This window comes from Eschrichtius robustus, chromosome 3 (assembly GCF_028021215.1).
Source record: "Eschrichtius robustus isolate mEscRob2 chromosome 3, mEscRob2.pri, whole genome shotgun sequence".
In the NCBI taxonomy this organism is placed as follows: domain Eukaryota; kingdom Metazoa; phylum Chordata; class Mammalia; order Artiodactyla; family Eschrichtiidae; genus Eschrichtius; species Eschrichtius robustus.
The window spans coordinates 19,998,153-20,009,973 of NC_090826.1; the positions used below are offsets into that span (position 1 = coordinate 19,998,153).

The window sequence follows — 11,821 nt, forward strand, 5'->3', positions numbered from 1 at the left end:
CCCAAGCAGTGTTTAGTCTAGGACTAATTATTCTCCACTACTGAGGCAAACTTCACTGTACTACTCCATGAATTACAAAGTTTTCCAGTTCAGCTGGTGGAAAACACTATTCCTGGCCACACGTGAGGGCCAGGTGCTATTCACCCCTCAGCCTCGAGTCGTTTCCTCACACATGTATTCTGCCTGATATTTGAAGAGACCTCTGTGGACTTTCAGAGTTGTGTGTGCAGCTCCCACCTCTCCAGCACTCTGTACTGTAAGATCTTGCCACCGTGGTGTCCCCAGACTTTCAGCTCTATCTCCTCAACAAAGGGCGCCCCTGGGCTCTGCCTGGGTTCTTCCGCCATGCGCCACAGGCTGGAAGTTCTCTAAAGACAGTAAGCTGAGGTGATCATAGGGCTACACCTGTTTGTTTCCTCCCTTAGGAACCATTGGCCTTCCTTGCTTGATTTCCATTATCTTGAAAACTGCTGTTTTTTAAAATTTCAAGTGGCAAGGTAAATCCATCCCGTCACTCCATCTTGGCTGGAAGTAAAAGTCTTAACTCTTTTTTTTTTTTGAAGTATAGTTGATTTACAATGCTGTGCCAGTCTCTGCTGTACAGCAAAGTGACTCAGTTATACTCCTGTTAATTCTTTCATTAAATTTTATAATTTTCTTCACGTAGGTCCTATGACTTCTCATTAAATTTGTGTCTCAGTAGGTTATTTTTATTGCTATTGTAACTATTTCCTCCCATCTCCATTTCTATGTATTTATTTCTACAGTGGAGAAAAAACTATTGATTAACATTTGTCCTGAAATTGAAATATGCATTGGTCATAAATTTATTCAGCAGTGAGGAACAGGAAGATGAGAGGTAGGCATCTAGTGCTGGTGCAGCTGCTCAGCAATGCCAAAAGGAATGCAAGCGCTTCTCCACTCTCCTCAGCACATTGACTTTGTCCTCATGCTTGTTACTTCATGGCACAGACGGCTGCTACAACTCCAGGCCTCACATATGTGATCCAAGCTGGAAGAAAGGGGGAGGGAGTGGCAACTCCCTTACCAGGAAAGCAAAAGATTTCTCAGAATAACTAGATTGTGTCTTATTAGCCAGAACTATAACATTTGACCACCTGTAACAGCAAGTTGGTCTGGGGAAGCAAATGTTTAGCTGGAAATTTTACCACAAATTCACCAAAAAAATCAGGGTTTGGTTGGTTATGAAGAAAAGAGAATTGATATTGGACAGGTAACTAACACGTCTACAAGCTACTCTTGCATTCTTAGAATAAACCCTGCCGGCTTATAGTGAATTATTTTTTTAAATACCTTGCCAGATTCTATTTGACAATGTTTCTTGTGATTTTGTTTAAGGCTATTGCAATACTCAGGACTAAAGACCTGAACTAAAGTAGTGGAAATGGGAAAAGAAACATTTATTTTCAGAGGCAGCATCAAGGCCCTATGATCAGACCTGATTAACTGCACATAGATTAAATGCTAGAAGAAACAAAATAAGAGCAGAAATAGAAAGTACTACATAAATTTTAAAAGGGAATAATTACCAGTGGTATTAAATGTTTATTAAACACAAAAGCTGAAATATTTGTGAAACTTTCTCTGAATTTCAGATTTTTCTTAATTTGGAATGTCCTAATTAGGTACTTAGTATTGTTACCATCACATAGAAAAAAAATTATACCAATCTTTCACTCTTGACTTTTATTAAACTATTATTGCGATAATAGTACTGTGGCCTTTTTTAAGTTTTTATCTTTCAGATACATACTGAAAATATTTATAGACGAAATTAGATATTTAGTATTTGCTTCAAAATAACACAGGAGTTATACAGGGAAAAGAGGATAGAAATAAAGACAATGATTGGCATAAGTTGATAATTATTGAAGATGGGCATTGGGTATATGGGACTCGTACTATTCTGTCTTCTTTTGAATATGTTTGGAATTTCCTATAATAGAAAAATTTTTAATGTTTGTGGAATGGAAGCATGTATGTGTATATTTGTGTATATATAAATGTATAAATACAATTATTTGTTTTAAATGATAAATTATTGAGTAGGGATTCTATTCCACAAGACATTTCCTTTTTTAAAAGGGAACTGTGCATAGTCAGTATTCATGGGAGGACAGTTCTGCTACTTCCTGAACTTGGTCCTAAGCAGCCCGGGTAGAGCCTATACCCACCCTCCAGCAGCCACTGCCCCCTTCCTCATCACCGTCCTTAGCTTCGGAGTCTACAACCCCAAATAGTTCCTGAGTCCAGCTCTAGATTTTGTCAAATTCATAAAAACATTCAAAGTAACAATGACTGCATTTACGTATGCTGCCAGCATTCTTAAAGCCAAAATGCTTCAAAGATTCAACAGTCATACACATTTAAAATACATAGAAAAATAATAGAATTTATACAAAGTAGATTTTTACAAAACAAGTACATTACAAGAAATACATCTTATATCCAAGCACAAAAATGTGGAAATATACATGGAAGTAGAAGTTTAAGAAAAAACATTTATTTTTAAATGCTGAGTGGGAAGGCATAGACTGAGTTATGGTTTACTGGTGTAACTCTGAAGAGAACTTCAATTTGCTAGTAGAAATTTTCACTCCATTATCAAGCTTCTAAACAGTTCTTAAAGGAACTAGACAGCTGTTCCTCTTTCCAAATTCTGTTTAATTTCAGCTGTATATTTCCCATAGAATCTTTCTGCCTTCTTGTTGAATTTGGCATTCCTTTCGTTAATGTAGTCAATATCTGCATCATCATTATAGGGACGTCTCCGACTATATTTGTCTCGTTTTTCAATTCTGGGAGAAGAAAATAATTTATAAAATTCAAACTTGCCTTCTTTTTTGATCTTAATAAAACACGGCCAAATAGAATAGAATCAGTACACTTAACACTAACACTTTGGGAAGGGGCGGGGGGAAGCCCAGTTTCATCAAGATGAAGTTGAAACTGCCAATTAACAGCACAACCCTGGGTATGAACCATGAGATTTAGTAAATACAAACTCATCTTGAGAATGTTTCTAGAAGAGCAATGATACACTGCTAGGAACTAGACACATGAAGTATCACTTAACAGAAAATGATTACAACAGTAATTATATTAATAATAACCACAACTAATATGAACAGAGTACACAGTATATACTAGACACTATTCTTAATTCTTAAGTGTATTAGTTCCTATAATATAAATTCATTTTGCTCTGCCTGATCAGCATCAGGAAACACACTCCTATCAGTATTAAGAAACACAAACATACAAAGATAAATTTACTAGAACATTTGTACTTCTTCAAATCAAAGAGTGGAATGGTTGTTAAAGTAAAAACAAGAATAATTTCTTAAAGAAGAATAATTTTCTTTATAATTTTCAATTGTAACAACTCAATTCCATCAATATTTTGCATCTTCATTCCAAATCATAGGGACTCGACCCATCCTTACTGTCTGTCCCCAAAACCATTAGAGATGCTAGGTCAGAAATTAGGAAGTATAATATCTGTCTTCTCAATTCATTCTAAGCATATTATGTCCATTTTGTCATTAAACGTTTAAAATTTCAGGCTGTTACACGGAGTACTCACTGTTTTTCCAGGTCTACGACCATCCTATCAATTTCCTCTGTGGAAGGCACATGTGTCCCATGAAGAAGACTGTTGGATGTTGGGTAAAACTCTTCTTCACTGGAAAGATGGCAACAGGGACTTGGAGTAACACTGCAAGTGCTCCACATTTTCAAACTAAACTACCATTCATGATGAGAGAGAAAATACATACATATCTTTATACTATGGGATCCTACCTTACCTTTTAAAAAAAAACAACACAGAATTGGAAGGGACAGAAGTAAGAAATCACTTACTCCAACACCTTCATTCTACAGATGAAAGAGCCCAGGGCCAGAGGTTAAAGGACTTGCTTCTAGGCTCAGTATATTTCTCTCTCCGCTACAGCAGGCCAACAAACTGCAGCATGTTTCTATAAACAGTTTTACTGGGACGCAGTCCATTTGTTTATATCTCCTCTACAGGCTGCTGCTGCTTTCACATCACAAGGACAGAGTGGAGTAGCTATGACAGAGACCACATAGCCCACAAAGCCTAAAATATTTACTATCTGGTCCTTTACAGCAGAAGTTCACCCATCCTGGCACTAAAGCATTGTGTCCCAAAATATCTGAATAACTATGATAATCTGGGTATTAAACTCTAAACACCCAGTCATAGAATGCCCAGCTAGAAAGATAACCAGGTGGTTAGCTTAACTGCTGTGGATGAGCAATAAATAGTGTCATCACGACCAGAAACTATTCTTAAACAGCTGTTGATAACCCATACCCAAGCACTGCAGTCTGTTTGTATTTACGTATGTACGTTTATACACATGCACAAGTACATCAATATCACTTCAGAAGGGCTTCCCTGGTGGCGCAGTGGTTAAGAATCCGCCTGCCAAGGCAGGGGACACGGGTTTGAGCCCTGGTCCAGGAAGATCCCACATGCCGTGGAGCAACTGAGTCTGTGCGCCACAACTACTGAGCCTGTGCTCTAGAACCCACAAGCCACAACTACTGAGCCCATGTGCTACAACTACTGAAGCCTGCGAGCCTAGAGCCCGTGCTCCGCAACAAGAGAAGCCACCGCAATGAGAAGCCTGTGCACCGCAATGAAGTGTAGCCCCCGCTCGCCACAACTAGAGAAAGCCCGCGCACAGCAACAAAGACCCAACGCAGCCAAAAATAATAAAATAAATAAATAAATTTATAAATAAATAAATAAAGTGTAATGTTTAAAAAAAAAAATCACTTCAGGATGAAAAAGGACTGGCATTAGTCCTGTCAACTTACTGCTTTTCTCTCAGTCTCTCATATGTTTCCATGTCCGGTTTTATCTGTTTGGTCAGCCGATGGTACTGGCGAAGCTGGGCAGCAGCATAATCTAAAAATAAAATGAGAATCAGAAATGATATATTTCCTTGTTTGGTCATTACTATTCAGAGAAAAGTCAAAATTATTATTAGCAACATACGCACTAATCTAAGCAGAGCCTCTATCCTGAAGATGCTGATAATACAGGCTTTAATTCTAGCACAATGAGTAAAGGGATCCAGCTGCCTCAAGCACAGCCTTTTTTACTTCTGCCCTATGAGATATATTTGTATTTTTCTTGGGAGTAAGCCTCTTGGAGAATATTCCATGAAGCGGTATATCCTTTCTCAAAACCAGAAACACTGAAGGCAACGTTTATCTCACAGGCTCATTCAATAAAGTAAAGGTGAGTTTTACCTGAAAATCCCAGGTCGGGATTTTTCCTCCTCTTTTTCCTCTCCCATCTTTCTGCATCTTCTGCACTGATCTCTAGCAACTTCACTTTCTCGTAGTCTTCCCCTCTTGCTGCACATTCCTGAAAAAGAAAGGAAAAAAAGCTAATGCCTGCCCATATGATTCAAGCAATTATTTGACCTATTTTAAATAAAGATATCAAGCAATACATTAAAAATAATGATTAATATTTGAAGGAAATTTGATAATCTGCTATGGTATACAAGAAGTGAGTACATCAATCTAAAAAATAATACTTATTCAACATTTATCAGGTGTCAGACCCTCTTTTAAATGTTTTACATGCATTGACTCATTTAATTCATAATTAACTCAAATAATTATTACAGGCCCCATTTTACAGATGAGAAAACACAGGCACAGAGAGGTTAAATTACTCACCCAAAGCTTGGCAGCTGGTGAAAAACATTTTTTACTGTCTTAATACTATAAAAAGATTGAATAAACCACTTATGAAAATAGCGGAGTAGTTCCTAACCTTTTTCTTTTCTTCTTCTTGTAGTTCCCATTCCAAACGAGCTTTTTTGGCTTCCCAATTTGCAGGTAACTTAAGTCTTTTATCTTCTTCAACAACTTCCTGGTGATTTAATTTACGAGCTTCATTCTAAAACCATAAACGCAAAAAGGCTATCGGCTGAAACATGAAAATAAATCCAAACAAGTATTTCCCTCTTTGAGGAAGGTCAAGTAAGACACGTTAACAAGGGGACTCCATTTTACCCTAAAAGCAAGAGAACCATCAGAGGATTTTAAGCAAGGAAACGGCCTAATTAGGTCTGCATTTGTATACAGTCAAGAAATGTGTTGAGCTGCACTGGTTTGCTGTGCCAAAGGCCTGGGCGTTAATGTCTCACATTATGAGAAAGATATTCTACTTTCAATTGTCTTTTAATCCTGACTGATGCAAAGAAGAAGCCTCAATTTGGGGCTGGGGGCTTTAATACCTATCATAATATCTCTAACCTTTCCCAAGTCCCCCCTCCTCTTTAGATATTTTAGCAGTTTACATCATGTCAAATGAAAGGCATTTTCCATTTAAATTACTGTATGTAGAGTCTGTTTTTAAATAATTGCATAAAACAAAATGAGTATACCATCTTAAGGACAACTTAAGTTAGATGTTTCTTGGGTTACAGGCTGGTGGCCGTTAGTCCAGGAAGACATGTCTCTTAATATCCAACCCCATGTTCTTTACACAGTCCCTCCAAGTAAATATATGTGTGTTGAATTCTTTATTAAATTCTTCTGGGTAAAGAGAAAAACCCAGAACATTTCTCTCAACAACCATCCCTCACATACTCTTGGCTCTGGCAATGCCCTCCAGTTGAAGACACCAAGAACACATGTGTAGTCAAACAAAGTTGTGTGTATGGCATTGAAGGAAACAGCAAACCATGGGGAACTGGAGGCATTTCAGTGAGAGGGTGTTAGGAGGAGCCACTTACAGGATCTGAGTTTGTATCAGGTGACTGGAGGGAAAGGTTCAAGGAAGCATGGTTGTGCCCTGGATTAGGCACTGTCAGAAAGCCGGGGCATTCTATGATTGGGTTATCTTCAGTTTTTATACAGGAAGCAGGATTAATGGAGTGAGGCTAGTGCTGTATTTATCACTGTTGTTAACAGAAGTGGGTGCTGTGTGGTCATTTCTGTGGTTTGAACAGTTTTGTTTTGTCACACTGCGATAGTCAGAGTGATGTTGGAGTTTTGTGAAACCATGGCCAAGCTATCAGTCGGGCCCCTTTGAGGTGAAACAGCCAAGAGCTGCTTTTTTGTTTCTCAGCTCCAACTGCAGCCAGTTGTTTGCTGGACTCTTATCCTTGATATGAATTCTCTTCCTTTGCATTTGTTCCCTCTGCTTAGATATTTCTTCCTCAAACTTCTTTATTTTTCTGATAACATCTTACTCATCTTTATAGCAGTACTTTAGGTGTCACCTCTTATACGAGGCTCTCCCTGGGGGCCCCCAAACTATACCAATCTCTCCTTCACTGCACTCCCAAGGCACTTTGTTCCTAACTCAAGCATGGCATTTATCACAATATAATTTCTAGCTAGAACGTTGTCTCCTCTACTTAAGAGCAGAGGACTTATCTTACTCATCTAGTTCCCCACCTACTAGCTGAACCACTGACCCTATAGACTTCCCGAGATTTGCTGATTATTTTTGAATGAAGAGGTAACCAGCTCTCTTACTGGACAAGTTTCTTCCAGTCTCTAGCTCCACATATTTCCCTAGGTAAAATGAAGAGTTTACTAGAATCATACAGCACGGAGGCGGTTAGTAACAGAGACCCCCAAACTAGCCCAACTAAGTTAAAACAGATGGGGGTGAAAGAAAGCTTGATGAAAGCATGTCCATTTCCAAAAGTGACTACAATGTGTTGCCAGGTTGAGAAGCATCGGGACCGAACTTTCATCCAGCTCTGCGGGTTTGTCACACGCGCTGGTGCGGCTTCCTCGTCCCTCCACAAACGCGCACGGGCCTGGCCACGTGACAGGTCTCAGCTGGCCTCTAGGGCGACTCACCCGCTTCAGGTGCAGCTCCCGGAATTTACGCAGTCTCTGTTCGCGCTTCTGGGCGGCCAGCTCCTCGGCCGCCGCAGGGGGCTGCTGTTCCTCCCCGCCGTCTACCGGCACCTGCGGTGGAGGACAGGCTGGAGTTGGGGCCGGTTAGGCTTCTCCCCGGAGAGCCCAGGCGGATTACCCGCGGGTCCCGACAGCCCAGGCCGGGCCCTCACCGCCGACCCAGGCCCCACAGTATCTGCGCCTTCCTGGCCCGGCACACAAGCACCTCCTCCACCTCTCGCCCTTGCCGTCCCTCAGAGCCCTCCCCAACAAAGACCCCTGGAAAGAGCCGGCAGCACTTACCTTCTCTGCTACAGTCACAGCCGCCATCTCAACCTTTCCTCGCCCACTTCCGGCAACAACCCAGAGCACTTCCGCCGGCCTTTGGACTGCAGCGTCAATACAGATTAATAACCTACTATAAGCCCCGCCCCTCCCTGTCAGCCTCAAGAATTTAGGACCAATCCCTGCCCCTTTTGGCAGTGAGACGTTTTCAATTGGGCAGGGCCGTGCGCAGCCGCAAAAGGCCGCAGAGGCGGGGGCCGGAAGGGTGGAGGCTGAGAGAGAAGCGCTGGGGGGTTTCGGTAGAGGGCGGCTAGGTAGGAATGGTGGAGCTGGGAACCTTGTGGAAAGTCACCTCAACTGTGTGCTGCACCCTTGAGCGAAAAGTGCTTTCCTTTCAGCGCTTAACCTGTGTCACCTCCTCCGAGGCAGGTCTCCCCTGACTACGTTGTCTCGCGTAGGCCCTTAGTACTGTCGTATGGTACCATTTTCATTCTAATATATGTAAGATATTTTTCTCGTCTGTTCGTTTTCTTTTTCCCCCAACGACGTTGTAAACTGCAGGAGAGCAGGACCCGTCCCATCCTGTTCGTTCTTCCGTGTTCAGCGGTGAAACTGCGCCAGAATTAATAATAGTGCTAAAGTTATTAATATAATTCAGTAAGGTGCTGGATACAAGAGAAATACATGAAAATAATTTTTTTCTTCACTAAAACCATTAATTAGATGTGGAAATGAAAAAGTAATCCCCCAAATGAAAAGATACCTGGGTATAAGATTTAAACAGTAATATGAAGAAAAATATGAAATAATTTATAGTACAAAGAAATTAAATTTCAGTAAGTGATGAAGCATTTTCTGGTTGGAAGACAATAGAAAAATGTAATATCACAAAAGAGTATCTCAAATGAGTATAAATGTAATATTACTCCATCAATCTCAGTGGGTTTTTTTCTTTTGGAACTGTAAAATATTGTGACAAAAATCTAAAAGTTCAGTGAAACACTATCGGTGAGCCTGTGAAGTGTTACCAGCCAGGGTTCTTGGACTCTTTAATCAATAGAAATTGATGAGGCCAGATGAGGAATTCAAGCAAGGCTTGAATTGGGACTCTTGCTGTAGCAGGAGGGAGTGAAAACAAGTAACAGGTGCCCTTGTTAGCTCCCTGAGGGAGTGGTGGAGATGGGGCACGCTAGCTGGTCCTTTTAAATGGTAGGGGCGGATCCATGGGTTGGGCGGGAGGGTTGGCTTAGGTGGTCTGCCCACCTGATTTGTGGTGCTGTGTGCAGGGATCATGCTGCAGTAGACTGCTTTTGCTCCTGACATCTCAGAAGTGGCAGTTGGGTTTTGGGCCTTTTTGTATTGTGTGGTTCATAATTTGCCCCAACTGCTCATGTACCCAGTTATTTTTAGTCCCTTATTGTTTCCTTGTGGTCCCAGGTCCCAGCCTGTCTCAGTAGGACTGAAAATTGGTACAACCCTTAGGGAGAGCAATTTGGCAATATCTATAAAAATTACAAAGACATCTAATCTTTGACCCAGCTATCTGGGAATTTATCCTACAGGTACAATTGCACAGGCATAAACTGACTTATGTACAAGGTTGTTCATTTCAGTTTTTTGTAAAAGCAAAAAATTGGAAACAACTCAAATGTCTGTCAGTAGAAGACCGGTTAAATACATTATGGTACATTCGGGGGAAGCTGTAAAAAGGAATGGGGCAGGGAATTCTCTGGCGGTCCAGTGGTTAGGACACTGTACTGCCAATGCAGGGGGCATGGGTTCAATCCCTGGTCGGGGATCTAGGATCCCACAAGCCACGCGGCACAGCCAAAATAAATAAATAAATAAGGAATGGGGCAGCTCTCTGTATACTAATTTGGAAAGTTCTCCAAAGTATACTAAATGAAAAATGCAAGGTACAGAACTGTGTATATGGTTATAGTATGCTATATTTAGGAGGCAATGGGCAGGGTTAGGGTTACTAAGAACATATTTTTGCTTTGCAAGAAGCTAATATAAGTGATAATCTGGGGGGATTTACTATATATATACATATATACTTCAAATCATATAAATATATTTCCAAATCCAAAATTAAAAATTAATTTTTACACAAACAGCCAAGAATATTTTTGGGGAAAAAAAAAACTGAGAAGGAACTTATCTTACTAGGAATTAAAACTTAATAAGAGGCTTCAGTAAAAACACTTGCACAGAAAATGACACATAATCGGAACAGAATAAGGTCATGGGTTCGGTCCCCATATGGGCCACCAAAAAAAAAAAAAAAAAAAAAATGGAACAGAATAGAAAGTTCACAAGTGGATTTAGTGGGAAAGTGATGCTTTCTAGAATAGAAGAGAATAAATGGTCAGGATATCTATTCCCTGACTGGATTATGGGTTGGCTGCATTTCTTGAGTCACATCTTCTGTCTGAAGACTTTCTCCTATCCTATCCTTCATTCTTCTCTTTAGGATTAAGGGTAGCAATGGCTCCCCCTTGTTGCTAGCCCTGGAATGCTTCACTCTTTTGTTGGTTTCTCTTAACCCAGTCTACAATTTTGTAAACAGTCCCTTTATTAAACTCTCCTTTATTACTTGGTTTGAGTATGTAGGGCTTTGACGGATAAAATATTTTTACAAACCGTGTAATTCTGGTTAAGTGATCATACTGAAAATAACGGACATTTCTGTATTCCTAAAGAATAAAAATACGTGTTACGACTGCTCTGTCAAATCATCCATAATATAGAAAAAATATAAGCTTATGACTGCTAGATTTGCTGCTTTCATAGTTGTTAAGAAACTTGTCTCATTTAAATTAACTGCACTAAACAGTCAATTCCACGCTGATTTAATTACATTTATGTAGGCACCACAAAGAAGAAAGTATGAAAAGCTGTAACAGGGGAAACTGACCCTTAAGGTGGTGAAGGTTAGGGCTTCCCTGAAGAAAAACATTTAAGGACATCTTAGGAGGAGGACACACCTAATCCCAACTGGTATATTGGTCATTTGCCATGGGCCAGGCACAAGTCACAAATATTTCACAAATATTGTCGAATTTGTCCTCAAACTACTCTGTGCCATGGGTATTGTCTTATTATTCATTTTTCATAGATGAGGAACCAAAGAATAGACGAGTTAGAGAATGGTTATACAGTTCATTAATGAATGGACAGATATACGAAGAATGGTGTCCTATGCCGAATTTTGAGAAAGTCAAAATCTCACATTAATCCAAGAAATCTTTCTGCATCTCGGAGATGCTTGAGGAAGAGATCCCAAATACCCTCAGTCAATTTGTTCCTTTCTTCATTCAAACCGTTCGGGGCACAGGGAATCCGCTGTGCACAAGACAGAAATAGATCCTGTTCTCTTGGAGCTTCCGTTGTACCGGGCGTTGTACCGCCACGCAAAGATTAAGATAGGATGGTATGATGGTGACTGTAGGCCTACTTTGGTCACTTGATGGGCACAATCTGTGCTCTGGGTTGCTTTCTCACACTTTTGGTGGCGTTTTCTTCCTTTTACCCCTCTTCCGCCAGCAACACGCTCAGACGACTCCGCCGCGCTGCCCTGGTTCTCCACTCAGTGCGCCTGCGC

The 11,821-nt window shown here is 40.5% G+C and overlaps 1 protein-coding gene across 1 annotated transcript; it reads right to left on the reverse strand.

Annotated features, from left to right (window-relative positions):
- Positions 1–1,725: 1,725 nt before the first annotated feature.
- On the reverse strand, positions 1,726–8,288 carry SYF2 (SYF2 pre-mRNA splicing factor). The gene is made up of 7 exons (XM_068539184.1): positions 8,233–8,288; positions 7,891–8,001; positions 5,843–5,968; positions 5,308–5,425; positions 4,870–4,960; positions 3,608–3,706; positions 1,726–2,819 (listed from the first exon to the last, which is right to left on the reverse strand). The coding sequence occupies exons 1-7, from the start codon at positions 8,257–8,259 to the stop codon at positions 2,654–2,656; spliced, it is 738 nt and encodes a 245-aa protein (XP_068395285.1). The 5' UTR covers positions 8,260–8,288; the 3' UTR covers positions 1,726–2,653.
- Positions 8,289–11,821: the final 3,533 nt, after the last annotated feature.